This window comes from Acinonyx jubatus, chromosome E3 (assembly GCF_027475565.1).
Source record: "Acinonyx jubatus isolate Ajub_Pintada_27869175 chromosome E3, VMU_Ajub_asm_v1.0, whole genome shotgun sequence".
Classification (NCBI taxonomy): domain Eukaryota; kingdom Metazoa; phylum Chordata; class Mammalia; order Carnivora; family Felidae; genus Acinonyx; species Acinonyx jubatus.
In genome coordinates, this window is record NC_069398.1 from 40,318,170 (window position 1) to 40,345,751 (window position 27,582).

The following is a 27,582-nucleotide window of genomic DNA, read 5'->3' on the forward strand; positions in this document are numbered from 1 at the left end:
CCACACGGCCTCGCCAGCAGAGGAACAACCTGGCCATCAGCCACAGGCTCCCAGCAGTGCCCACCACCATCAGCCAGAAAGGAATCATGCTGAATCGACCAACACCTTCTACTCCCGATTAGTGCTCTAGAGGGAGAACTCAGAGTTGATTTCCAGAGTTTGATTGCTGTATGTGATTATGAAAGACAAAACTGTTTTTAGGAAATACATACTAAAGTACTGAGGGGGGAAAAAAGGGCATTATGTCAGCAACTTACTTTCAAATGGTTCTAAAAAGATAATATGTATATAAAGAGAGACTAAAGAAAACGAGATGAAATGTTAATATATGGGGAATCTAATGAAGGCACAGAAATTTTTTGCATTCTTTTGACATTTAAGTCTGAAATTATTTCAAAATTTCAAAAAATTTTCAAAAGAAATCCAATTCAATTTGTTGCTCCTCAAAACAAGTTGCCTACAACAGACAATCTCACACCCAGCTGGGGAATAAAGGTACCAAATGAGGGGCATAATCTGCATGGTAGATAAATTACCTAAAGTCTCTGACTTTCCAATGTGTTTTCCACTTAAAAAACTATGTGAATGTCTCATGACTTCCAGTTCTACCTTACTTGAAATCAAACTCTCAACTCAGAAGCAGAGGTTATGCTTTTTACAGGTTTGAGCTCATACTCATCTATTCTTCACCTTATGCTAGGTCTTAAGAGTGCAATTACCTTCAGAGAACAATTATTTGCAAAAAGAAAGCCCAAATGGCTGATAAATATGCGAAACAATGCTCAACCTCACCAGAAATCAGAGAAAGGCAAAAGCAGGAGACAGCTCATCTGACAGTGTACCAAGTGTTATTGAGGGCATACAGGATGAGAGCTACAACGATCAGAACATCAATCAGGAAAGTCAGTTAACACCGTCTGGTAACGATTCACCCACCCTACACACAAAAAAATTCTACTTGAAGAATATATTCTGATTTCTTTAAAATCCCTCCACACATGCTCGAGAACACAAGTAAAAAACGAGAACCACAGCCCTGTCAACAATAGCAAAGTGGAAACAACTTAAATGTCCACTAAGAAAGGAATGAATAAAATGTAAAATACTCTTATGTTCAACATACACAGAGCTGTCAAAATGAACTGTATCTCCAAGTACCAGAACTCTGTTGAATGACACGTAACAGTCTGACATGTTATTTACACGTATCTTTAAAATACATAAAACAGGGGCGCCTAGGTGGTTCAGTCGGTTAAGCGTCCCGACTTCGGCTCAGGTCGTGATCTCGCGGTCCGTGAGTTTGAGCCCCGCGTCAGGCTCTGTGCTGACTGCTCAGAGCCTGGAGCCTGTTTCAGATTCTGTGTCTCCTTCTCTCTCTGACCCTCCCCCATTCATGCTCTGTCTCTGTCTCAAAAATAAATAAACGTTAAAAAAATAAATAAAATAATAAAATAAAATAAAATAAAATAAAATAAAATAAAATAAAATAAAATAAAATATATAAAACAATCTGTGCATTCCTTGAGGTCACAAAGTGCGTGATGAAAGTATAAACTCAGGGACAGGAAAGGTACAGACCAACATCTGCAGAGAGGTCACCCTGGGATCATGTGGGTGGTATTAGATTTATCTTCTGTACTTTTCTGTATGTTGACAGTACTTCAAGGGGGGCGCCTGGGTGGCTCAGTCGGTTAAGCATACGACTCTTGATTTCAGCTCAGGTCTTGATCTCACAATTGTGGGATCAAACTCTGCGGCGGGCTCTGTGCTGAGCGTGGAGCCTGCTTAGGATTCTCTGCCCCACCCCCACTCACATGCACTCTCTCTCAAAATAAATAAACATTAAAAAAAAAAAAAAAGGGAAAGAGGGGATCCTGGGTGGCTCAGTTGGCTAAGCATCCGACTTCAGCTCAGGTCATGATCTCACGGTTCATGGGTTCAAGCCCTGTGTGTCTGGCTCCGCGCTGTCAGTGCAGAGCCTGGAGCCTGCTTCAGATTCTGTGTCTCTCTCTCTCTCTCTGCTCCACCCCCACTTGCATCCTGTCTGTCTCTCTCAAAAATAAGTAATCAAAATTTAAGGTTCATAATTCTTGCTACTGTGGAGAGAATGGAAGCTTGTACAGTTTGTTCTTCAGATGGCAAGTGAGCAACACCTATATTAAGACTGTACTTACACTCCACGCAAAATTCTACCTTCATCACTCAACCAGACAGATGTGGTCACACACGTGTGCAGAGATGTATGTGCAGAAAGTCTCCACGGCACTGTGTGTAACAGCAAATGGCTGGCAACAACCTAATTTCATCCACAGACCACTGTCAAATCTCTGATCCATCCCTACAAGGGAGTGCTGTGCCGCCATGAAAAGAGAGAGAGAAGAGAGCTTAACATACACTAATATAGAACAATCTCCCCAACAGACAGTTAAAAAAAAAAAAAAAATCAAGCTGAGAAGCAGGTTGCAGCAAAGGGGGCAGGCACGCTCCCTGTACCCCTGTCTCATGTAAGTGTACTATCCCCAAATTCTTTTTCAAAGAAAAACAGCCTATTAACATTGTATTATGTTCAAGTTTCTACCAATGAGTAAGTAAAACACAAACTATCCAATAAAGTGGGCCCCAAGATAGAGAAAACTCATAAAAAAAACACAAATTGGCCAATAAATGTATCCTTAAATGTTCAACTTCACTAATAAGTACAAACCCAAATGAGATACCACATTTCTGTCACCACATTGGCGGAAACTTAACACGAGTAAGTTCCTGAACTGGTGAAGACATGAGAAAATGGGCCCCTTCACATACTACTGGTGGGGAAGCAAGAGACCACCCTTCAGTGGGAATTTGTTAGGACTTCTATTTCTCCTGAACTTTTTCAACAACTTTATTAAGATATAATTCACGTACCATGCAATTCACCCACTTACAATGTATAATTCAGAGGCATGCAGCCATCACCACAATCAATTTCAGAACATTTCTCTTACCCTGAAAAGAGATCCTGTACCCCTTAAATACTACCCTCTTTCCAATACTCCCATCTCTCATCATCCCTTCCCACCCGCTGCTGCTGGCCCTAGGCCACCATTAATCTACTTTCTATCTCTACAGATTTGCTCATTCAGGACATTTCAAGTATAAAGAATCATACAATATGTGGTCCTTTGTGCCTGGCTCTTATCACTCAGTAGTATTTTCAAGGTCCATGTTGTAATAGGTGTCAGAACTTTACCCCTTTTTATGGCTCAATAACATTCCATTGTGTGGAAAGACTACATTTTACTTATCCATTTATCAGTTGATGGACATGTGGATTTCCACCTTTTGGTTATGGCGAAAAAACACTGCTGTGGACATTGTGTGTTAAGTGTTTGTGTGGACCTGTTTTCAATTCTCTGGGGGTAGATACGGAGGAGAGTGGCTTTATGTTTAACTGTTTGAGAAACTGCCAGACGGTTTTCCCAACAGGCTGCATCATTTTACATTCCTGTCAGCAGTGTGAGAGGCTTCCAACTGTCCACATCCTCACCCACTTATTACCGTCTGTCTTTTTATGTTACAGACGTCCCAGTAGTTTTGATTTACAATTCAACATGTGAGTTGGGGCTGCATGGGTGGCTCAGTCCGTTGAGTGTCTGACTTTGGATCAGATCATGATCTCACGGTTTGTGGATTCAAGTCCCACATCGGGCTTGCTGCTGTCAGCATGGAGCCTGCTTCAGATCCTCTGTCCCCCCCTCTCTCTACCTCTCCCCAACTTGCACTCTCTCAAAAATCAATTAAAAAAAAAAAAATTAAAAAAATTAACATGTGAACAGAAATACCTGCACGCAAGCCAAAGTTCCCTGTACAGAGAGGGTCTCTAGAGCACTGTTTATAACTGTAAAATGTAAGAAACCTAAATCTCAACTACTATGGAACTGATTAATTACACCCATATATACTGTAGAAGGAAAAAAAAGGTCTATTGCATATTAAGTGATCTTCTAAAAGCTGCAGAGTAAATACACAGTAGAATCCCACTCCGCTCAAAATGGAAAGCACTGTGTTTATAGTTGTCTACAGGTACACCTTCCTAAGCAGAAGAGTCTGGGGCTGCCTCAAACCAAGTGGGCACCTTGGGGAGAAGCAGGGGGTGGCTGAAAAGGGAGGAAGATCTTAGCATTCTTACTCTAATGTTTTTAAGTAATGGAATAAGTTATTTACTTTCTAAAACATATTTTCCACAGTTTTGAAATGATAGCATTACAGGAACAGGTGTCTATTTTTACTCACCACTGTACCTGAGTGCCACACAACACTTGGCATCCACAGATACAATGAAAACGTGCTCAATAAATAGAAAGCGGCTACTTCCGTGCAGCAGAAAACTCTGTGATAGCTCATACTTCAAGGAGAAGATTCCTCACCTGCTGTGACTAAAGTGTAAGCTAACAAACAGGGTCACTTACATGATTGAGAAAATACTGCACAATTATTTCATGGCCAGAGGCAGCTGCTTCCATCAAAGGAGTAAATCCATATACTGGTTCCCTACAAGACAGAGGCCATGGTCAGACAATTATTGGAGAGAAGTTTGCCACGCAGAAGCTTCCCTGCTGCAGACAAGACCAAGCTGGTACAAAGTCACCCTTCCCTAAGCACAGAGGTCTCCCTCTCCCCAGAACCAACAGAGAGATGTGAAAAAGTTCACATTAACACATCAGCCTCATAAATTCTTCTGGTTCTACCCTTTTTTTAAGTTTATTTATTTGAGAGAGACAGAGATAGAGAAAGAGGGGGCACTCAGGTGGCTCAGTCGGTTAAGCATCCAACTCTTAGTTTCAGCTCAGGTCATGATTTCATGGTTTAGTGAGTTCAATCCTGCTTGGCATTCTCTGTCTCCCTCTCTCTCTGCCCCTCACGCTCTCAAAGTAAATAAATAAACTTTAAAAATTAAATTAAAAAAAAAAAAAAAAAGAGGGAGACAGAGAGCAGGAGAGGGGCAGAGAGACAGGGAGGGAGAGAATCCCAAGCAAGCTCGACGTTGTCAGCACAGAGGCCAACATGGGTCTCAATCTCATGACCGCGAGATCATGACCTGAGCCAACACCAAGAGTAGGACCCTTAACTGAATGAGCCACCCAGGTGCTCCCGATAATCACTCCTAAGCTGCTTCCACTTGCCACCTCTTAAATTTCCATTTTAATTACAAGCCGAAAGCAACTGTTGCCCTTCACTTCACACAGAAAGCCAGCGTCTCCCTTCCACCTATCCAGATCCTATGCCTTGAGCTCAACATCTTCCAGAAACCCTCCCAAAAGCTCCAGGACCAACCATCTACCTTGTCCTTAGTTTGCGTAGTATCTGATGCTTATTTTGGGGTTTGCTTACAATTTGCTCAGCACTGCCTACAGCTGCCCTCTGACCCTCACTTCCCTTCAGACTGGTCTAGAAGACAGGAACCAAGCTAAATCCTGGGTTTCATCCATTGTAAGATACACCATTTTTGCATTTTAACATCTCCCAAGCCAGAATTTATCTTAAAATCAACAGGCAAGTGGCATTTTGATCAGTGGCACTTCTTCCTCAGTGGCATATGAAACGGTGGCATGTATCTTATAAGAGATGGCTTCAGCCAGGGGCGTGCACAGTGTCAGGTGGATGCGGGGCTGGTACTTGCTGTGCTGAAAGGGGATTATCACTGTGACATGCTTTGGACGACAACACCCCTTCCGGCTTACAAAACTCATGACTACTTTCAAAGCATCACCTCACCCAACACAGACAAAGGCAAGAAGGAGAAAGGAGTTAGCATTTAATGCATGTAAACGGAGTGCCATTCACAATGCCAGGCCGAGGCCCCTGATGTGTGACAGAACATGTAATTTTTCTAACAACTCCATGACCCTGGTACTGCCATCCCCAGTTTTCAGGCTCAGTGGCACCTGGGTGACTTAGTCAGTTAAGTGACTTCGGCTCAGGTCAAGATCTCGCGGTTCACAAGTTTGAGCCCCATCTGACTCCCTGATGTTAGCACAGAGACCGTTTAAGAGTCTCTGTCCTCCTCTCTCTGCCCCTCACCTGCTTGTGCTCTCTCTCAAATATAAATAAACATTAAAAAAAAAAAAAAAAAAAGAGGGACACCTGAGAGGCTCAGTCGGTTAAGCGTCCGACTGTGGCTCAGGTCATGATCTCGCAGTTCGTGGGTTGGGACTCTGTGTTGACAGCTGGGACCCTGGAGCCTGCTTCGGATTATGTGTCTCCCCCTCTCTCTCTGCCCTTGTCCTGCTCACACTCTGTCTCTGTCTCTCAAAAATAAATAAATATTTTAAAAAGTTAATAAAAAAAGAGAAAGGAAGGAAGGAAGGAAGGAAGGAAGGAAGGAAGGAAGAAAATGAGACTCAGAGCACTTAAAGTGCTGTACCCAAAGTCCCCTGACAGATGCAGGAAAAAGCTCAGCCTATCCTCAAGCTCCCCATGCCTGGACAGGACTGTCCCCTCTGCCCAAGGCAGGGGCTACTCTGCACTCTAGCCTCCCCAGCTGCCCTCCTCAGAGTCAGAGCGACCACCAAAGACCTGGTAATCACCTCACGTTGGCATTCGCTCCACTGTCCAAAAGGAACTTGACCATCTGCTGGTGCCCAGCGCTGGTGCAGTGGAAGAGGGCAGTCCAGCCTTGAATGTCCTTCATTTCCAGCTCGGCACCTTGCTTCAAGAGAACACAGAATGCTCGTTACAGCCTCAGCTCCTCTGTGTGGGCGGGCGCCCTCCAGGCCGTCACACTGCAAGAATCAAAGTGATTACACGAACACGCACACGCACACCATGGTCTGCGGTGGTTCACGTCTCTGCCAGAGCCGGGAGCCCCGCACATTTCTTAGCCTGAGTCCCCTCGTAGCTCACCTGGAGGAGAAAGTAGGCGATGCTCTCGTTGCCACAGCTGGAAGCCAGCATCAGTGGAGTCTGCCCTTCCGGGGTCGGCACATTCACACTCACCCCCGCCTCAAGCAGCAGGTGCACGATGGTATCATGTCCAATGTAGGAAGCATACATCAGCGGGGTCCAGCCACCACCATTCTTCTTATTCAAATCTAACTCTCTCCTAAACAAATGCAAGATATGCTAGACATGTCCCGCCATCTCACGTGTGAGGTTTACCAAAGCCAGCGGCAAGGCCAGGCCAAGACAAAGAGGGGGAAGTACAGCCAGGAAGCAGAAGTTATCTGCCACGCTGGACATCATAGGGGAGGGGAGGGGAGGAAGACAGGGGAACAGTTAGGTTTGCTGTACAGCTGCCTCTGCAAAGTCCACAGGGCTATCTTCCTCCTCCAACTGCACATTCTCATTGGCCCCTCCTCCTATCCCAAGGCCAGCAATTCTCTTCTTTCCTACCCCCAGCAACACAGATGGTTCTCACCCGGGGGATTCTGCCCCCCAGGAGACATTTGGCAAAGTCTGGACACATTAGTGGTTCACAAGTGCATAAGGAAAAGCTACTGTCATCTAGGGGATGGAGGCCAGGGATGCCGCTAAATATCCTGCATGCACAAGTCAGCCTCCCAACAGAGAATGATCTGGCTTAGATTGTCAGGAGTGCCAAGGTCAAGAAACTGTGACCCGGAGCCTTGACTGCCTTCCAACAGACCAGGATCTGCTAGTCCGGTGCTGGGTGGAAAGGAAAGGGGAAGGGACTCAGACAATGGGTAAGATTTCTCTCTCATCACCTCATCCTACAAAAACATTCTTGGAAAATCAGTACCCAGAGGATCCTATCTTTTTCATTGATTTCCACCAAAATTCTAAAGAAGCGTTTCCCCCAGGAAAAAAAATTATGGGCTTCCTACCCCAGAGTTTGGGCCTGGGGCATGGAAATAACATCTACTTCCAGAACACCCTGCATGGTGCATGCCCCACAGCTTTCCTCTTGCACAATCCCAGCCTCCAGTGGAGGTAAGCGATGCTCTCATTGCCACAGCTGGAAGCCAGCATCTGGCAGTCCAGTCTGACAGTCAACCCACAGTCTGTGCCTCTCAGAGGTTTGGACACAAGAAGCCACACCAGACAATTATGTTCCATTTGCTAGCACCTTCTATTCACTCCGGGATACCCATGCAGCCATTCCAGAAGGTCCTGATCCCAGGAATGCAATGGCAGCCATTGGCTGGGAGAGCGCACAGAGACCAGTCCATCCTGGCCAGATGACCTTCGCTGGTGGCTCAATTCCATGTGGAGAAGAGCCCAGCCCTCCACAGAGTGTCTCTGAGGCTCTGACATGTCCAGTTGGGCCCAAGCCTCCCTTCTGATGCCTCTACTCGCTTCAGGTCCCAGTCTGCTTACTGTCAGCAGCCTTGGTGTCAGCTAGGGCTACAGTCCCAACCAGAGCACAAACACTTCCCCTCTCCCCTGTGGAGCCATTCCAGACTGTGGATTTATTAATTTTTGTAATGTTCTATTTATTTTTGAGAGACGCAGAGTGAGAGTGGGGGAGGGGCAGAGAGAGAGGGAGACACGGAATCCGAAGTAGGCTCCAGGCTCCGAGCTGCCAGCACAGAGCCTGATGCGGGGCTCAAACCCACAAACTGTGAGATCATGATCTGAGCTGAAGTCGGACGTCCAACCGACTGAGCCACCCAGGCGCCTTCCTGGACTATGCATTTAAACAGTACACCCAAAGGCTTAAAAACCCAAGAACGCCAAAGGAGCAAAGTTGTAACTGGGGTCTCAGTGACCCTGTGAGGGAATGTGCTGCCTGTGTATCCAGCTATGATTCCAAAAGCCACCTGGTACAGGAGTACAAAACATTATGTCTTACCACAGTGCTATACTTGTACTTAACTGGCCACATATTTATAAGTGGCAGTTATGACTTAGGAACCAGAAACCCAGGGCTTATCCAAGGCTTTGCTCTGGCTCCCCAGGAACTGAAACAGGCACATGTAGATATAGACATAGATGGTTCCACTAGTTGTCAATGAGAAACAGAAACAATGAGGTGGATGTAAGGGGGTAGAGGCAAGGAGATTGGTCCTTTTCCAAAAACTAAATTAACACATGTGTAAGACTGCAGGTGGCAATCAGGTGGCGATCCCCAGAGAGGAAGATGAATCCCACCTCCTCCTCCTCTATGGTAGAAGCCAGAGTGACAGGAAGGCACAAGGGATAAAAATGAATCTCCTGGGGAAAGGAGGCCACAGGGCATCACTTTCTAACTTTATTTTTGTTTTGTCTGAGCACTTCTGCAATTAGTAAAAACCATAAAATGACTGTAGTTAACAAAAGTCTGAAATGATTCATAAGCTTATGAAAAAAGCCCAAACTGTCGCTTTCTTCTTAGGAATAAAAACGGACTTATTCCTGTCCAGCCTAAATCATTAGTGACAGCTGTCCGACAGACACAGGGATATACCTCGGTGTGTTCCATGTCTGCGACTGTGTGCAAGGCCCCATAAGCTCACTGACAGCCCTATCTGGGATCTGAAGCCACAGAGACGGTACTCAAAATCTGAGCAGGAACATTTCCCAAGGTCTCTTACCGCTGCACACATTCCTTCACCACTTCATATTGGCCAATGGAAGCAGCTGTGTGAAGATCCAAGGGGACGGCCAGCTCCTCCCGGCCGACCTGAGCACCCAGCCCATGCCACATGGACAAGCTGCAGTTCAGGAGTTCTGGCTCACTGGCTTCATCGCTGAGCTCCGACATCACTGTGGAGGGAGATCGAGGGGTTAGAGCGTTCCTTCCTGGTTGTTCCAGGGAACAGAACAGGATGGTCACACTCCCACCTGCAGTAGGCGGCTGGTCACTATCCTAGCAGACTGCCACTCAATGCAGCCAACTCCTGGGACAGACTTAGAAGATTATCATTAAGTGCTATATGGTTTGGGCAGCTCCATCCTTCTAATACCGGTGAGCTTGTCACCAGACACAAAGAAAGGAGCATATATGGTGAGTCACATACTGCAGTGGACACTTTCCTTCATCAACCCTCAGGCCCCAGTTCTACCAAGGGAACTCTCCAGGAACTCAGGAAGCCTGACAACCTCTTGGATGGGCAGTTAAGAAACGTTAATTGGGTCACTGGACCTAATCAACTCTTAGGTGTGGTGGGAAAGAAGCCTGGACTTGGGAGTTATATCAAAATTTAGCTCTGCTATTTACCATCTCCAGTCTTTACTTCTGCGCTAATGCGGGCATAGCTCAAGGGGCTGTTGTTAAACACACATGGACGAAAGGATAAGTAAACAGTGGCACAGCCGTATATTGGAACGCTACTAATAAGCAGAAGGTACAAACAGTTGACACACACAGTAATAGACACAATATATGAATGAACATCAAACTCACTGTGCTAAAGAAGTCAGACTCAAAGGCTACCTACTTTATGATTCCATTTACAGGACATTCTAGAAAAAAAAAAATGGAAGGGCTGAAGGACAGATCAGCGGGACTGGGGTTAGGAATGGGGGGACCACAAAGGGACAGCAAGAGGGAATTTGGGGGGAATGTTTTATATACTGGTTGGTAGATATGTTGACTCTATACGTTAATCAAAACTCATAGACCCAAACACCAAATGAGTGAATTTTAATGTAAACATTTTTTTTTATTAAAAAAATTTTTTTTTAATCCTTGTTTATTTTTGGGAGAGAGAGAGACAGAATGTGAGTGGGGGAGGAGCAGAGAGAGAGGGAAACAGAAATTGAAGCAGTCTCCAGGCTGAGCTCTCGGCACAGAGCCCAACACAGGGCTGAAACCCAAGAACGGTGAGATCATGACCTGAGCCGAAGTCGGACACTTAACCGACCAAGCCACCCAGGAGCACCCTAATGTAAAAATTTTAAACAAATCTTTAAAAAGAAAAGACAAGTAAGTCCCAGCACAGAAACTATGATGTGATTGGTGTTTGGCAAAGGTTGACTGAGTAGGAATCCACCCATACATTCCTTGAAAACAGGAGGGATGGGAGAGTGATACACTGGAAAATGTGTGGGGTGGTGGAACGTTCCTGGAGAGCCACTATACCAGGATGAGGAGTCCATGAAAGTCCTTTATTCTGGGAATCCTAACCAAATCAATGCCAGGCCATTAGCTTCCTATTAGAACCTTTAGGTCCCCAAGTAACTTTTGTCTCCTACCTACTATGGGTGGGAGAGAACAAGGAAACAACTATAGCAAAGAGAGAAAAGGAGGGTCATGTCCATTCAGATGACCTAAAGGCACTCCAGCAGTTCACAGATGCATTAGGACCTCAGTCTCTACTAAAGAATGCTTCCACACTCCAAGTAACAGCTGAGATGGCCAAACAACTAACAAGCCACCAATTTGAGGGACAAAGAATCTTGTAAGCCCTTGGCCAGAATATGTGTACATATGATGGGGCCTGTAGGTAATCAAGTTCAGAGCAAAGCCCAGTGTTCTGGTACCACCACCTCCTCACACTGGCAGAGCCTGAGATCAACCATCTTTCTCACTCTGCAGGCAAGAAACCCCAACCTGAATAGTCCAAGCCAACAAATACTGGATAAGAATCCAAATACGCCGAGTACCAGTTAAGGGCCCCTTTCCACACATCCCTCAAACCTCCTATAGGTGGGTCTCTTTTACTCCAAATGCCTCCTCCAGAGTAGAGTCCATGCAGTCTCTCATATATTTTTAAAAGTTTATTTATTTACAGGAGTGCCTGGGTGGCTCAGTAGGTTAAGAGTCCCACTTCAGCTCAGGTCATGATCTCCTGGTTTGTGGGTTAGAGCCCCGGGTCAGGCTCTGTGCTGACAGCTCAGAGCCTGGAGCCTCCTTCGGATTCTGTGTCTCCCTTTCTTTCTGCCCCTCTTCCACTCGCAGTCTGTCTCTCTCCCCTTCAAAAATAAATAGACATTAAAAAAAATTAAGTTTATTTATATATTTATTTTGAGAGACAGAAAGTACAAGTGGGGGAAGGCCAGAGAAAGGAAGAGAGAATCTCAAGCAGGCTCCGCAGCCACAGCACGGAGCCCCACGCGGGGCTTGAACTCACAAACCATGAGATCATGACCTCAGCCGGTCATGAGCCGAGACCAAGAGTCGGAAGCTTAACTGCCTGAGCCAGCCAGGTGCCCCTATGTGGTCTCTCTTATTATTAGAGGCTCAGGTGTCTCTCACCCTGCAAGGCGGCAATCACAACCAGGCCCGGCTCTAGGAGCCTATGGAGGGAGAACTCGGATGCCACGGGGCCGTAAAGCTACTGGTACTTCTTTTATCACCATGCCACATGTCACACACTCTACAATGATGGGATATTTGTTATGAATAAAACGATTACGTTCATCCATACATTTGTAGACTTGCTTAGTATCCATTACCTTTTCAATAACCCAAAAACCTTAACTAAAAAATAATGACGCTGATAGTCGGCCGCCACGCCCACAGGGAGGAAGTCTGCAAAAGCCCAAAGGCAGCCCGTCTCGTCCTGACGCGTGAGCCGTTCGCGCAGACTGGGGTACCCACCCTGGTTGTCAGGCCCTGGGGTGGGTCCTTCGAGAACACCGCCAGGCCAGACCGCACAGACATCCCCTGACACCTCCTCCTGGTAACCCCACATGGCACGTGGCTCTGCCGTCGCCTCTACAAGGATGCAAAAGCGGAAGCGTCGCCAGAAACTCACGCGGCTACCAAGCGGCGGGCCGGGCCTGGCCGCAGACAGGCAGGCGGCAAGTGCCGGCCCCAGGCGGTGTCGGGCCGCCACCCAGCGTACCTGCGCTGAGTCCCGGTGCGCCGCCGCACTCTCTCAGCCCGGTGCGCTCGCCGCCACGCACGCCCGGGCTCCCTCCGCGCGGGCTGCCGCCGCAGCGCCCGGACACCGCTGCCCCACTCCCGCCCCGGAAGTGGTTGCGGGAGGCGCGGAGCACGCCGGGACTCTCGCCGGGCCGCGGGGCGCTCCCGGCGCTGTGGAATTTGTCCGTCCCGCACCCGAGCCTTCCGGTCAGCTCGCCCGGTTCGCTGTGTGACCCCCGCGACAGCCAATCAACAGGAGGAGTTCGCCTTGCCCCTCCCCTCCGCTAGCCAGGGAAACCAATCCTATTTCAAGAGAGGCAGGACGCGCCAAGTCCCGAAAGAGAAGCGGGGGGGAGAAAGTGCGGTTGGCAGTCCAGTAATGTAAAACTGCCGAGGGGGGATTCCAAAGGCGGTGACAGCCTCAGTAGTTGCGCCGCGGCCCGGGGGAGCGAACGGGTCCGGAGGAACGCACTGGGAACTGTTTATAGTCCTGTCAAAACTGCGCTGAGAGGGGAGGTAGAGGCCTGAGGTGAGTGGCCTCCGAAGGTACATGTCGGGATTTTGATGGGACGGGGGCGGGAAGCGGGTGGGTGGGGACGGGTGGGAAGACGATCGACGTGTTTTCCTGTTTCCCAGCTTTAGAATTTAAAAGACTGGTCCGGGAGGCTGTTGGCGTCCAGTTGTCAGGACAACGGGGCTCCTAGGCCAGAAGGGCGGGGGCGGGGATAGGGGCGGGGCTAACGGGCTGCCGCGAAGAAACGGATGTGGAATTTGCTCCAGGGTTCGGAGGAGACTCGAGCAGCTCCGCCGCTTAGCTTTAGGCGTTAACCCCAGTCAGCAGGATAAAGTGAACTCGCCGTGGTGTTCAAGACCCTCCGCGATCTGGTCTGTCATCACCGCATATTCTCGCAGCAGATACTTTCTTACCCCAACATGTTGGGCACTTTTCACTCTTCTGAGCCACTGTACATGTTCTTGCTGCAACCTGTAATGCCTTTCCCTACCCTGTTGCCTTGCCTGTCTGAAGAACCGAGAATATCTGGTGATTCTGTTACGCTACAGTCTGCCCTTCAGAGCCCGGTTCCAAAAAACATCCGCTGATGTGTTATGAGCTGCGTCCCCACCCTGCTGTTCACAGTTCAAGGTGCACCAAGCTCCTGCTCCAGGTTCTGTGAGCACAAAAGCAAGTACCCCACCACTCACATCTGCTACTGCTGCCTTCATGGGTGCCCTGACACAGAGTAATAGCCAGGCAGGGCTAGGGCGGAAGTGCTCTCTTCTCATAGTATAGGCACAGTGGGCTATATCTGGGGGCTGCAGGGGATGTCCAGACACTGGCTCTGAAGTACCATCATCCCACATTCCTAAAGCTACCTTGACCCCTGAGGGCCCAGGCTTTCTCCTGTTAGGAGTACAAAAGATGGAAGGGGCTGGTTAAGTGCCTGGGTGTCAGGGGTTAAGTGGTGACTCCAAAAAAACTTTCCTGGGGACTCCTTTGTAAGGGGGGTAGTAAAGTGTAGTGAGGCTTGAAATCCCTTCTAACTTTGCTACAAATTTTGTCTTTGCCATTTACTAACAATGTAACTTCTCTGAGTCTATAAAATGTAGATAGTAATGGGATTTATGTTAGTTGGGATATAAATACCTTACATAATCTGTATATCATACACATATATCATTCTATTTATTATATACATATACCTACATATGTATGTATATGGTTACATTATATATTATAGGTATAGATATATACATCTAGATATATATAGATATATATATACACACATACAGTTGACTCTTGAACACAGGACTTAGGAGGACCAATACCCCGCGCAGTCAAAAATCCACATATAATGTTTAAGATTCTCTTTCTTTTAGGGGCACCTGGGTGGCTCAGTCAGTTAAGCGTCCAACTTCAGCTCAGGTCATCATCTCATGGTTCGTGGGTTCAAGCCTTGCATTGGGCTCTTCACTTTCAGCACAGAGCCCGCTTCAGATCCCCTGTCTCCCTCCCTCCCTCTCACTCTCTCAATCTCTCTCTCTGCCCCTCCCTGTTCATGCACACCCTCCCCCTTCTCCAAATAAATAAATAAATATTAAAATAAAATCTTTTTTTAAATGCTTATTTTTTTGAGAGAGAGAGAGAGAGTTGGACATTGGACGCTTAACTGACTGAGCCACCCAGGTGCCCCCTTAAGATTTTATTTTTAGGGGCGCCTGGGTGGCTCAGTCGGTTAAGCGACCGACTTTGGCTCAGGTCATGATCGCGTGGTCCGTGAGTTCGAGCCCCGTGTCGGGCTCTGTGCTGACAGCTCAGAGCCTGGAGCCTCCTTTGGATTCTGTGTCTCCCTCTCTCTCTGACCCTCCCCCGTTCATGCTCTCTCTGTCTCAAAAATAAACATTAAAAAAAATTTTTTTTTAAGATTTTATTTTTAAGTCATCTCTGCACCCAATTTGGAGCTCAAACTTAAAACCCCAAGACCAAGAGTCACATACTCTACTGACTGAGCAAACCAGGCACACCTCCACATATAACTTTTGATTCCCTAAAAACTTAGCGACAACAGCCTACTGTTGACCAGAAGCCTTACCAATAACATCATTAGACGATTAACACATGTTGTATGTTACATGTATTATATACAGCATTCCCACATAAAATAAGCTAGAGAAAAGAAAATGTTAAGAAAATCATAAGAGAAAATACATTATTGTACTAACTGCATTTATTGAAAAAAAATCTGCATATAAGTGGGCTCATGCAGTTCCAACCTGTGTTGTTCAAACACACACACACACACACACACATACATACACACACGTGTGGGCACACTGACTAACAGGAACAGGAACCTGGAGAACCAGAAGGGAAACCAATGGGAAGTCTGGCAGTCTGTTTTCACCCCCCACAGGGTGGTAGACGCTTTGAAAAGGCAGCCCTCTCCCACTGCCCCACCCTGAGCTCTTGGCCCTTGGCCCCTGGAACCCTCTCACCTCACCCTGTGTCCTCTGCAGGGCTGCTTGGATGATGGCACGCTGAGCAGCATCCCTGGAGCCTGGGTCCTCATGGCGTCCCAGGACAAAGATGAGGAGTCCCCACCTCCCTGGGCCTCCCAGACAGGGCCCTGGGATGCCATCCTTGAGGCCGTCAGGGAGCAGCTCCCATCTCTGGACTCCGATTCCTCCTTGGTAAGCAAGCGCCTTCTTCCTATGTTTTCCTGGGCCCCGATTGCCCTTTCTTCCCATGGCAAGCACAATGTTGACCCAAGAACAGCTTTGGAGCTTATCAGCTCCTGCATTTGTCATAATTTTGCTTTTTGTCCTCCGAATACATTTATTCATACTTGGCATCCTTACGGGCCATTTCAGTGACCTGAAATTATGACCGGAGAATTCCTCCAAGAGCTTATGGTGGCATGCATTCATTCAACAAACATTTATGGAGCCTACTTTGCCTCTTCAAGAATAAGAAGCCCTTTGTGACATTACACACCTGGCAGACCCCGCCTCCCCATGATCGTAATTGTGTTTCTAGTTTCTACTGACTGATATCGAACACTGAACTGAGAACACTGGGTGACAAGAGTGACTGTGAATTCAGTCTTAAATGAGCTGTGCTAGCTTCTCCGCCTAGTGAAAAGTGGGCATGTGCACACACACAAGAATGGCAGTGACCCTATCGATGAAGAAAGGGAGACAAGGCCCTGGGCAGCCGCTCCCTAGTAGTGGGTGCCAAACTCACAGTTTGCAGCTAGGCATTTAGAAGTAACCTGACAGGTTTGGGTCCTTCCTGGGATGCCTACAAAGACAAACAGAGCGTCCTGGGCCTCAGGTATCTTCCAGCATGCGACAAAGCTAACGGAGAGTAGATAACATGACCCCAGTACCTTTTCATGTCTTCAGCCTCATTTGTTCTCATCTTCAGATATCCTTGCAAGGTGAGCTGGTGACTCTAAGTGCCCCCTCTCCCCTTAGAGGTGCTAAGACACTGTGTCATTTATGTGATGGCTAAAGGTTACAGGCCAGGCGGAGAGCTGGGCTCTTCTCTCAGCTACCACCTTGCTGCCCTGTTCGTTCAGTGCCAGGTGTTATCTGAGCACCTGTTATGTTCAAGGTCTTAGGGGGTGGCAGGTATGTGCACAACTGGAGCCCGGGATCTCACTTCACGAGGCTGTGCAGCCGAGCCCTTTTCTAAATCAGTGGCAGGAACCAGCCAGGCCAAAGACCTCTGGGAGAAAGCTGATCTCCCCAGATCACTCTTGAGCAGCAGGGCAAGGGCAGATGGAGGCTGAGGCCCTCCTGGCTCTGCCTGCTGCCCTATAATTCAGAAGTCCTCTCATTTGTCACAGTCGGACTGCGAGGCAGAGGAGCTGTTCATCTTCCAGCGAGATCACACTGCCCTGATCCCAGACCTGTCGGAGGAGCTGGCCGAAGACCCTGCCGGGGCCTGGCTTGCTACGGTTGATGGGTCTTCTGAGGTCTGTAGAAGGCAGGCCCCGGGGATCCACAAAGCTGGGACCCTGCGGGCAGAATGGGGTGTGGGTGTGGGTGTCCGCGCTCTCACCTGACCCTATGGTGTGGGTCAAAGAGGTCAAAACTGGGGCACTCCCTAAACATTTGTTGATTTAATAAGGGTGACAGTGGGGATTCAGAGGTAAGAAGGTGCCCCTCACTGGAGAGGTGAGGTGAACACAAGAAACAATTAGAAATGCCAAAGCACACTCTGTAACCACGTATCACAGTCATCGCCAACTGTCAGAGCAAATTTTCCATCTTCTTTTCTCATTTCCCAGAGCCCCAGGTAAGACCAAAAACTCTATCTAAAATTAATGGCTTGGGGCATTCACTTTCGAATGTCCCCTCTCTGTAAAGAGAGCTTTCCTACTATTCTTCCTTTCTAATCCTATATTCTAATAAACTTTTGCCTGCTGCTAAAAAAAAAAAAAAAAAAAAAATGGCTTGATGCTTAAAATTAATTGCTGCCCTTATAAATAGAACCCATCAATAGACTTTCATCACCGGGCAGGTCCCCAACTGATCAGGCCTTTTGGCTCTTCTTAAAGGCTCCGGGAGACAGGCCTACCTCTGCTGTAATTATTATGACTAGTTGTCACTCATTAACTAGGGGAAGTGGGTATGCTGTCACAGACCAGCACAGCCAGACATTCGTCAAAGCAGGGGAAGCAGGTTTCATTCGGTAACTGCTGACAGCAGGGAAAGAGCTGAGCTCCCTCCGACTTGTGCAGAGGTGACCGGGGTTTCAAAGGGAGACCGAGGGAGGGGGAGAACAGGGCTCACTAGAGTCAGAGAAGTGAACGATCACAAAGAGCAGGCCAGCGTGGGTGTGACTAGGCCAGGCGTGTCCGCTGGCAGATATGGAAGTCAGGAGTCTATCCTCCCTGGAAGAAGGGAGACAGAGGCCCTGTCCTTCCTGACGAGAACATTCCAAAGGAAAGGCTCTCAGGCCCAGGACAGATGCTTCTGGGTTGTAAGAGACACGTAGCTCCGAGTCTGAAGCCCTTTTTAGGAAATGCTCTTAAGAAAGGGAGGTCAGGGGCCTCTCATCAGGTGTTGGCTGGAACAAACACTGAATTCTCCCCACAGCACTGAGCTTTCTCAGGGAGATGTTTTCACGGACTGGGGTCATGCTAGCCGTGTGCTGCTAAAAGCCATTCTAGAGTTTGGTCAAGTCTCAGTGCCAGTTTAGAGGCAGGGGTTATGTGCTGAGAGTTCTGGAAATCTCAGTGCAAGCACTGATACAGGGTCATCTTACAGAACATTCATCATCATGACTCCCTCACTCAGCTACACCTAGAAGAAGGTCTGAAATTCCCAGGCCTGCCAAGACCTCTAGTTAGTTCAGGTGCAGGGATGTCCACGTGAGTTTACCTTGGGTTTTCTTCATTTCTACAATTACCTCAGCAACTGTCCTGGAGAATTTTTTTTTCCCAACCTGGGACAGGAAAGTCTGTCCTCACTCATGGGGGCAGAGGCTGTGGGCTTGCTCTGGAGTCAGAGGGCCTAGGTTTCATCTTGTCTACCCCTTAATAGCTGTGTGGCCTATTTGCAGTGGCCAAAAGGTAACAACAACCCAATGGCCACTAACAAATGAAATGGATCAACAAAACATAGTCCATACAATGGAATATTATGCACTCCATAAAAAAGAATCAAGTACTGACCCACAACCTCCACGCACCTTGGAAACACTAAGCTAAGCCAAAGGACACAAAAGGACAAGTATTGTGTGATTCCACCTATATGAAATATCTAGAACAGGCAAATCCATAGAGACAGAAAGTAGACTGGAGGTTACTAGGGGCCTGGGGGGAGGGAAGGTGCAGTCTCTTTGGGGTGATAAAAAAGCTTTGGAAATAGTGGTGACGATTGCACATTATGAATGTGCTTAATGTCACAGAATGATAAAATGGTTAAAATGGCAAATCTTATGTTACATACCTGTTTTACTGCATACACACAAAAATTCCCTCAAGTATGTTTTTGAGAACGCTGAGCACACCCATTTTGTCCACAGCCAGCTGCAGTGCCTGTGGAACCCAGCACAGAACCCTGGAGAGAGTGGGGCCCAAGGACAGAGGCTTCTGCCTCTCTGCAAGGTGGAGACCCTGGCGGGCCTATGGACAGCTGTGGGGAAACCAGTTCTCTTCTCAGGGTGCCCAAGGACACCCCCAAGTGGCAGGAAGACAACCATGGGGCTGTGTCCCTCAGCACCCAGGGTCCTCACCAAGGGCTGCAGGGGGAAGCTACCCTGTCCCCCTGGGAAGGCGACCTGAAAGCAGAGCCCCTGAGCACTGCCTCACAAACTGGTTGGGCCGCAGTCTATGCAGACCCAAGAGCCCTCCGAAAGGAGAGAAGGAAGATGATTGAGAAGGACATACTCCATAAAGTCACCTGGGATGCCCAGGACCCAGCCTGCAGTGACCAAAGTCAAGTGGAAGAGGCACCCTGTGCAGCGGCAGTGGCAGTTCCAAGACCAGAGACGCCACCAGAGGGGCCCCGGGAAGGACGGCTGGTGCTCTCCCTCAAGGTAGGCATCTTCCAGCCTGTGCTTCCTCAGGGCGTCCTCTGCACGTTGGCCGTGAGCTGGTCCTCCACAGGACAACCTGAGGGCTTGCCCTCTACACCTGGGCTGCCATAACAGATGCCACAGACGGAGGGCTTAAAGAGAAATTCATTTCTCACAGTTCTGGAGGCTGGGGAGTCCAAGATCATGGCGCCAGCACATTCAGTGTCTGGTGAGAGCCTCTTCCTGACATCTGGCTGTGTCCTCTTACGGTGGAAGAGGCAAGGGAGCTCTCTGGGGCCTTTTTATAAGAGCTTCACCTTCATGACATAATCACCTCCCGGTGGCCCCACCTCCAAACACCATCACATTGGGCATTAGGATTTCAACGTGTGGATTTTTGAGGGACACAGACATTCAGTCTACAGCAATGACCTTAAGCCCCTAGGCACATGGTCCTAGGTCCCCCAGCCATCAGTCATGTCTGTCTCAGTGGGTGTGTGGTCCTGACAGACCATCCTTAGGTAGAGTTAAAGAGAATAAGGAAGAACAAGGAGACTCCATCCTTCTTTAAAAGGAAGGAAAGAAGGAAAGAAGGAAGGGAGGAAGGAAGGGCTGGAGGACTACTAATCTAAAGCATGTTTATAAAGACAGACAACCACATATAAGATATAGAACAAACTTTGTTGAAGCACAATTCCCAAAATCTTAAAGCTGTCACTTTCACACAAATACTGTGAGCACCTGTTAACGTTGTATTTAGCTCATTAATGAGGGAACCGGCAGGAAGACAAAGCCAGGTCAAAGAGATTATGAGAAACTGGGATTTTGTAAAACTGCGGAAAAAGAAAGGAGTGCTGAGATAAAATTGTTATACTAAGTACAAAATTGGTCAACATCCTAACAAAAGTAACAACAAGTTTTTGTTACTTTTGGGGTTATCACCTCTACCAGACAGAAAAAACCCACTGTACCTGTTCTCAGTTTACAAAGTTGTAAAATAGGTGGGCCCTGGTCAACTGTGCAAGCCAAATTACTGTTCCCAGAAAGGTGGGCTTGTCACAAAAGCTCCAGCATGACATTTAAACATCACACAATTCCTTTTTTTGCCTTATTTTCAAATTTTGATAATTTTAACAACAGAGAAAAACGGTATCAGGTTGTACATGGAGGTCATTTTTACCAATTTCATTCTCATCGGTTGTGGTTTAAACAAGCCATTCTTTCCATTCTGCTGGCCCCCAAACACTTCTGTTTTCACTCACCCTAGGGCCACAAGGAGCTACAAGGAACATCAATTCCCAATTACCTTCCTCCCTCCTCTCGCCACACCCGGACGCCCCCAGCGCTCTTTTCCAGGTCCTTGCGTAGGGAGCACCTGCCCAGAACAATCTGTTCCTTAAGAGAGCAAAACGTTTTAACGTCCCACCACTCGAAACCTGTATGAACCCAAAGAGTTTTAAGACAACACTGGGGTTTCCAGGTCAAACAGTGTCTCTGTGCCAAAAACAAAAGTGTTGCCTAAAAAAGGCAAAGGAAAGAGAAGGCAGGAGACGCTGGCCCCACCCACCTTAATGGAGGTGTGGGTGAGAGAGGGAGCCCGTGCCAATGTGGGCAGGCACCCAAACCCTCATTTCTAACCCAAAACAACCCACAATGGCCTCTGTTGGTCACGGCAGCTGTGGAAGCAGGCACTCCTGCTGCCAGGACCCTGTGGCTGCATTTTAATCACTCCTTTAATTATTTCAGCAACTTGAAGAGTGGGATTTGGATCACATCCTTCAAAGTCTGGCAGGGCGAGAAGATGACAGGGGAGATCGTGCACCTGGAGCTACGTGGTGGGCAGCTGACCGCCTGGGCCAAGGTCTGATCTTGAACGCCAGGGCCCAAGTGCATCCCCATAAGCAGCTCTTTCCAGGGGCTCTCAAAAATAGGGTCAGCCTGGCAGCCCACCATGTCCTCTCTGTTGCTCAGCCCTCATGGTCCCACACAGGTCAGGTGCCAGCCCGTGGAAATTTCACCCATTCACTCATTCACTCACTCATTCATTATACATATGACCCCCTGCTGGTGTCTGGAGTGGAAGAGGCTCTGGAGATACCAGGGGGGCCTTCAGACACGGTCCCTACCCTTGACCCACACCTTTTCCTCCTGCCCACCCCCTCAGGCCTTCCTCTCTCTCTCTGAGAGCAAACCAACCTGCATTTTGTGCTTCTTCACCCAGCTCCTAAGCAAACTCTGCTTCCATTCATCTCCCCATTTACCGAGAAAGCCAGGGATGTGATTACTGCCATTGCACCTGTGGGCTCGCTCTGGGCAGTTCTGTAAATAAAAGGAAAGCTCCTGTTCCCTCTTCATCCATCCCGGGCCACAAAGGTGAGTGAAGCAAAGGAGCAAGGAGGTTTGTGGGTTCTGGCTTCCAATTCCGGAGCAAACTCCCTCTGTGACTGAGCCCCTGGTGCTGTTTCAACAAGGTTTTTTTGTTTGCTTGTTTGTTTGTAATTTAATGCCTTAGAGCAAGGTGTGGAGAAACCCTCTCTCCTGTCAGGCAGCGGCTGTAATCCACGCACCTGTTTTGGAGGGCAATGTGGCAGAATCCATTCTCTATTTTAAAGGCACTTAAGCCTTCAATCCACTTATTCCACTGCTAAAGTCTATCCTAAATACCCCAGTGGGTGAAGGTGTGTATTCAAGGATGTTTGTTGCAATACTGTTTATAATTGTGAAAATTTGGAAATGACCCATATTCAATATTCTATAGGAGTCAAGCTAAAGCAGTTACAGCACAAAATGCACTAAAACCCAAAGAAGGTAATCTATGTATGTTAACATGGAAAGACAATCTATACAGTGAAAAAAAATCTACAGAGGATAATCCTGTTGCCTTTTTTTTTTTAAGTGGTAATTGTTAATTATGGTTCCCTCTGACATGTGGGACTGAGGAGTGAGGTAAACTGTTAGTAGTAAGTCACTCCCTCTTTATGGGGATTGTGTATATACCACTCCCCTGGCCCTGCTGAGCTGGAGGTGGGGGTCTTTGTACAGGGCTGAGTGGCAGAGGACGTGTACAAGGTGAGGTGTGTCTACACAAAGGATTCCAAGGGGAATCAGTAGCTCAGACTACTGTAAATCAAACAGGGGCAGTGTCCCCACTAAGCAGCCTCCCCGCTCTGCCCTCAGACCACACCCTGCTCAACACCCAGGACAGGCTCATGGAACGGCTCGCCCTCCTGGGTGCCACACAATCCAGGGCCTCTTCTGCCTGGAAGGCACCTGCTGACACGCCCCAGGACACCAAGCAGCGGGAGACCAGCAGCAGGTGGGACTTCTTGCCAGCTACAGCCCTGTCCTCTGTGGAAGTGGCCCATGGACTTGCAGCATTTATTAGGCCTACCTCGAGGGGGGGGAGCACTTGATGTATATTTCTCATTTCATCTCAACAGTCTGATCAGGTAGGTGCTGCTATTATCTTATCCCCCCGTGTTATAGATGGGGAAACTGAGGCTCAGAGGTTGGCCTGTCTAGGCCATAGATGGCAGGGCTGGGACTCGAGCCTCAGAGCACCTACTCTTTGCACACTCTATAGGAACCCTCCCTCCATCATCCACATGACTTCCCCAGACAAGGACCTGCCTTGTCAGACTGTTAGGCTAGCACTGGCCTGTGACCCAAGCCAGGCCAATCAGAGCCTTTCCCTGAGAATTCCCAGTCTCAGTGTGTCCGGATGGGGATGGGAGGGCTGAGAAAGGCCAGCTGTAGTGAGAAAGACTGAAGCCGAAAGGGAAGAGGTGGGGACAGGGCACCAGGATCCCTTAAAGCCTAGCTTCCCACACTTTGGTTGTTCCACTCTTTTTAGGAATCTGAGAGCCACTGAGTCCCCCTTTTCACCTGAGCTACTTGGAGTGGGCTTCCGTTCCTAGCAACCCAGTGTCCAGTAGAAATATCTAGACCTGCACTGTCCAATTGATAGCCACTGGCCACATGTGGCTACTGAACCTTTGAAACATGTCTCGTACAAATGAGGAAATGATTTTTTTATATATTTTTTTAATGTTTATTTAATTTTGAGAGAGAGAGAGACAGAGCAGGAGTTGGGGAGGAGCAGAGAGAGAGGGAGACACAGAATCTGAAGCAGGCTCCAGGCTCTGAGCTGTCAGCACAGAGACTGATGCGGGGCTCCAGCCCATAAACTGCAAGATCATGACCTGAGCCGAAGATCATGACTGAGCTACCCAGGTGCCCCAAGGAAATGATTTAATTTTATTTTTTTATTTTATTTCAATTAGCTAACATGTAAATTTAAGTAGCTACCTTTGGCCAGTGGCTACCACATGGGAAAGCACAGACCCTGAACATGTCAGTCACCACGGATGGTTCTGTTGGGCATTGTTGGCCAAATCTTGAGGGTTGTTCTGAAGAGCAAAAGAACAAGGGCACTCACAGGGCCTAGCTCAGTGCCCTGCACATGGTGGGCGTCCAGTTGGGGGCAGCCCTGAGCCCAGCACAGGTCACACCATAATCACCCAGAAGTGACTCAGAAAACCCTGCTCTCTTATCTCAGAACTGCTCGGATGGAGCCGGGCTTCCAGGCTGAGCTGGGCCTAAGGCTGGCCAGCGGCCTGCAGCTAAGGGGCCCAGCAGAGCCTCCTACTGTCTTCATCGATTTGCGGCCCACGGAGCCATCAGACCTTGGGTCTTCAGAAAGGTACTGGAAGTGGTGACAGCCCTGTTTTGCATTAGCCACGTTGGCCTCAGGAGGAGCAGGGGCTTCGACAGGTGGGACGGTGTGGGACAGCGCCCATGTGGGCTAGTACCAGAGCACTGCTTGGTGGAGAAGGGCTCGTAGCCAGGAGCTGAGCCTGGCCGGCAGTCCCACTTGGTCCCATCAGCAGGGTCTCCCTGCAGGGAGAGCAGAACCCAGGCAGAGCTTAAAGCCAGCAGTCTAGGCTTTGGTACATCGCCCTGGAGTTTGTCCCTCCGCCACTTGGCAGGAAACCTCAGTGGTCTTGGGTCAGTAGGGAGGCCTGGGTGGCGTGGGATACAGTCTGTGTGAACCCAGGTTTCATCACCTCCAGCTCCAGCTCCTCTGACAGCGAGGAGGAGGAAGAGACAGCGGCTCTTGGAGACCAACAGGGCCCAGCAGAGCAGGAGTGTCATTCCTCCCAGGGGCTACGGTAACCACCAAGGGGCTCCCGCCACCTGGGCATGGTCCATCTCTGCTTTCCACAGCAAGCCCTCAGCCTGGCACGTTTGATGTTTGTGCTTTCAGCTTTGTCTTGCACCCACAGGGCCAGCACGTGTGGGCCTAGGGGTGGTCTGGGAGGTGGCCCGTGGGAGCCCACTTGGGGCCCAGCCTGGGCTGCTGTCCTCCTGACATCACCAAGGATACCTCACTTCGCTCCTGAGAAGGGATTAATATTTTCCTTCTAAAAAATAGCTCTCCAAATTGATTTGGTCCCTACTGCTGATAGCATTGGAAGTGAAAAGAAGTTTCAGGATGGAATAAAGTGATGGCTATTAGCTAGAAAGGAAAAGCCAGGGTGAATTAAGAAGTGCAATGTTAAATTCAGAGAAGTTTCCACTCCCCATCATGCAGAGGCCCCACATGGTGGTCATGGGGCCACTTAGACTTATATGCTGTATCTATAGTTTTTGGAATTGAAAAGCCTGTGGATCCTACCCTGTGGGAATGTCAGAGTCAAAGGCAGTGTTCCCCCTAAAATGGAACATCATTAGGTGTATGGGAAAAAAGAAGAAAAATCTGAGTTGAGAAGCGTCACATAGGTTTCCTCCCACAGGCCTTTAACATGCTAACATGCCCTATGACCCAGCAAGGGCTGAGAGGCCAAAATCTTAACTGTCTTGAGAACCAGTGAACATGGATGGGGGGGGGGGGGTCTGGCTCCACTTGGTGTTGAAGTTGCTTGTCATATGTCACAGGGACTGTACTGGGAAGAGTCAGCTTCTCCAGCAGCTCAGGGCATTTCGGAAGGGGACAGCTCAGCCCAATCTGCCAGCCACTGAGGGTCCTGGTGGCCAGAAGGCTCAAGTCCTTGAAGATACAGCCAGCTCCAGAACTGGGAGGAAGCAACATGTGACACACCGGGCTGAGAAGCAGAGCACCCAGACCAGGTGCTGCCCCAGGGCGCTGGAGGACCCTCTTGGGCCAGGGACAGCCAAGGAGGCCCGGGTGCCTCCTCTGGGCCAGCTGTAGTTGCCTCCAGGACTGGGTCTGAGAAGGAGCTTGGCGGGATGATTCGACTGTCCATCGACATACCCGGGCCCTGGTGGTCCCCTGGCTCTCCCGTGTTTCCATGAGAATGTGCTTATGTAGCCCAGGGACCCTCTGACTGGGGGGCTGTCACCCAGACCTCTTAAAATGTGGTGTGATCATTCTATGCCCTCAGAGCAAAGATGCTAAATTTGTACACAGAGAGTGACGACAACCCCTTTGAAAAGCGTCTGGAGGGAGACTCCGCAGACGGTAGTCTGTGCGGACGGAGGGGCTGTCCAGCGTGTTCACTGCTCCTGCAGTCTTCTCTTTAAGGTGCATCTGTTGTTTTCCATCATACGAGGTCTTTTTTAAAACTAAAACTGCAATAAAACATATTTAGAGAATTTCAAGGTTGAAAGGGTCTTTGAAGAGAATTTAGCCTGATCTTGAGTCCCTGGATGCTTGCTATTTTATGTGCTTGCATTAACATACCACCCCACCCCCCCCTCACACACACACACCAAATGGACTTTTTGATAAAGGGGTGAAGACTGGACTGTTTTTTTCTTTAACCAAGATACAAAGGCACACATCTGTTCTAGGGTCCTTCCTGACTTTGGGTGGGGCTGACCTTTATGTGGAGATAGAGTACTGAGTGTCCTAACACCCAAACTGTCCCCGTGGAACAGAGCGGGGCCCCACCTCATGGGCGACGTCCTTCCCTGTTACTTTGCGAATGTTATCCTCCACTGTCCTCCTTATTCAGTCATTTCTTCCGGTTCTCAGCCCTGCAGCCCCCAATAGGCTGCAGCCCTGATCTCTGGCACCTCTCTTCTCTCACCAACTTGTTTCCAGGATTCTGTCTCTGCCCTTGCTCCCTGGTAAGAGCAGTCACCTCGAGTCTCTCCACATCACAGGCTCAGCAGCTTGGCAGGGTCCTTAGCATTTAAGAATGTATTCCAGCATTCAGCTGGGGTCATCACTTGCTGCAGGTGTTGAGGCTGGCCAAGGGTCTCTTGTCATCAAGCCCTGCCCTAGGCAAGGCAGGCTCTGCCTGGCCTCAGCCACAGATAGCCAAGATCGGGGCCACAGACCCCACTTGACGTGGCCCAATGACAAGGGGCCAGGTGCAAGACAGGTTCCACCAAGGCCACAGGAGGCCCCGGGTGGGCCTACCTGCAGGGAAGGTGGCCAGGCTGCGTCACCTGCACTCCTGGCTCTTCGCACATCCACGGAGACCCCTCACGCTCTGCTCCAGGACACATGCAGTGTGGTCGGGGCTCCGCCACAGAAGCCCAAATGTGACACACCTCCACCCATGCGGCCTGTCACATGCAATGGCCAGCTTTCCCCCCCATCTCTATCCCTTTCAAATGCCAGAAATTTGGGATGCTTCACAGTGACAGAAAATAACTTCTTCGTTCCAAGTTCAACTCAGTGAACCACCAGTAAGGCAAGTCAAGAAGATGACGTGGTAGACCCGAGCTCAAAACCAGTTCTGCCACCTGAACAAGGTGCTAAAAGCATTCAGGACCTCAGTTTCCCATCTGTACAAGGAGAGGCACAAAAGCCGTATGTCTCAGGGTTGCTTGAGAGAATGTTCTGGAAGAG

At 48.8% G+C, this 27,582-nt stretch overlaps 2 protein-coding genes across 14 annotated transcripts in view; one reads left to right on the forward strand and one right to left on the reverse strand.

Moving 5' to 3' along the window:
* The window catches only part of ANKS3 (ankyrin repeat and sterile alpha motif domain containing 3), a 34,040-nt gene extending 21,125 nt beyond the window's left edge, over positions 1–12,915 (reverse strand). For 2 of the 6 annotated variants that reach the window (XM_027043309.2, XM_027043308.2), the window contains exons 1-6: positions 12,714–12,915; positions 12,467–12,583; positions 9,516–9,687; positions 6,886–7,084; positions 6,570–6,691; positions 4,452–4,533 (exon numbers count right to left, since the gene is read on the reverse strand). In XM_027043309.2, the coding sequence (XP_026899110.2) occupies positions 4,452–4,533; positions 6,570–6,691; positions 6,886–7,084; positions 9,516–9,687; positions 12,467–12,560 (669 nt within the window). In that variant the 5' untranslated portion in view covers positions 12,561–12,583; positions 12,714–12,915. Of the gene's footprint in view, positions 1–4,451; positions 4,534–6,569; positions 6,765–6,885; positions 7,085–9,515; positions 9,688–12,466; positions 12,584–12,713 lie in introns of those variants that run through there. The other 4 variants (XM_027043307.2, XM_027043310.2, XM_015076555.3 and 1 more) reach the window with 4 other exon arrangements.
* DNAAF8 (dynein axonemal assembly factor 8) lies at positions 12,857–26,375 on the forward strand. 8 transcript variants are annotated; one of them, XM_053213452.1, is made up of 12 exons: positions 12,857–13,262; positions 13,514–13,618; positions 13,796–13,899; positions 15,749–15,922; positions 17,083–17,211; positions 19,269–19,781; positions 21,507–21,621; positions 22,938–23,076; positions 24,319–24,462; positions 24,833–24,931; positions 25,698–25,889; positions 26,165–26,375. In XM_053213452.1, the coding sequence occupies exons 3-12, from the start codon at positions 13,834–13,836 to the stop codon at positions 26,301–26,303; spliced, it is 1,710 nt and encodes a 569-aa protein (XP_053069427.1). In that variant the 5' UTR covers positions 12,857–13,262; positions 13,514–13,618; positions 13,796–13,833; the 3' UTR covers positions 26,304–26,375. The 8 variants fall into 8 exon arrangements, with proteins under 8 accessions (XP_053069427.1, XP_053069428.1, XP_053069426.1 ...); XM_027043318.2 differs by having other exon boundaries at positions 12,859–13,262; positions 13,796–13,916; XM_053213453.1 differs by lacking the exon at positions 13,514–13,618 and having other exon boundaries at positions 13,761–13,899.
* The last annotated feature ends 1,207 nt before the right edge of the window (positions 26,376–27,582 follow it).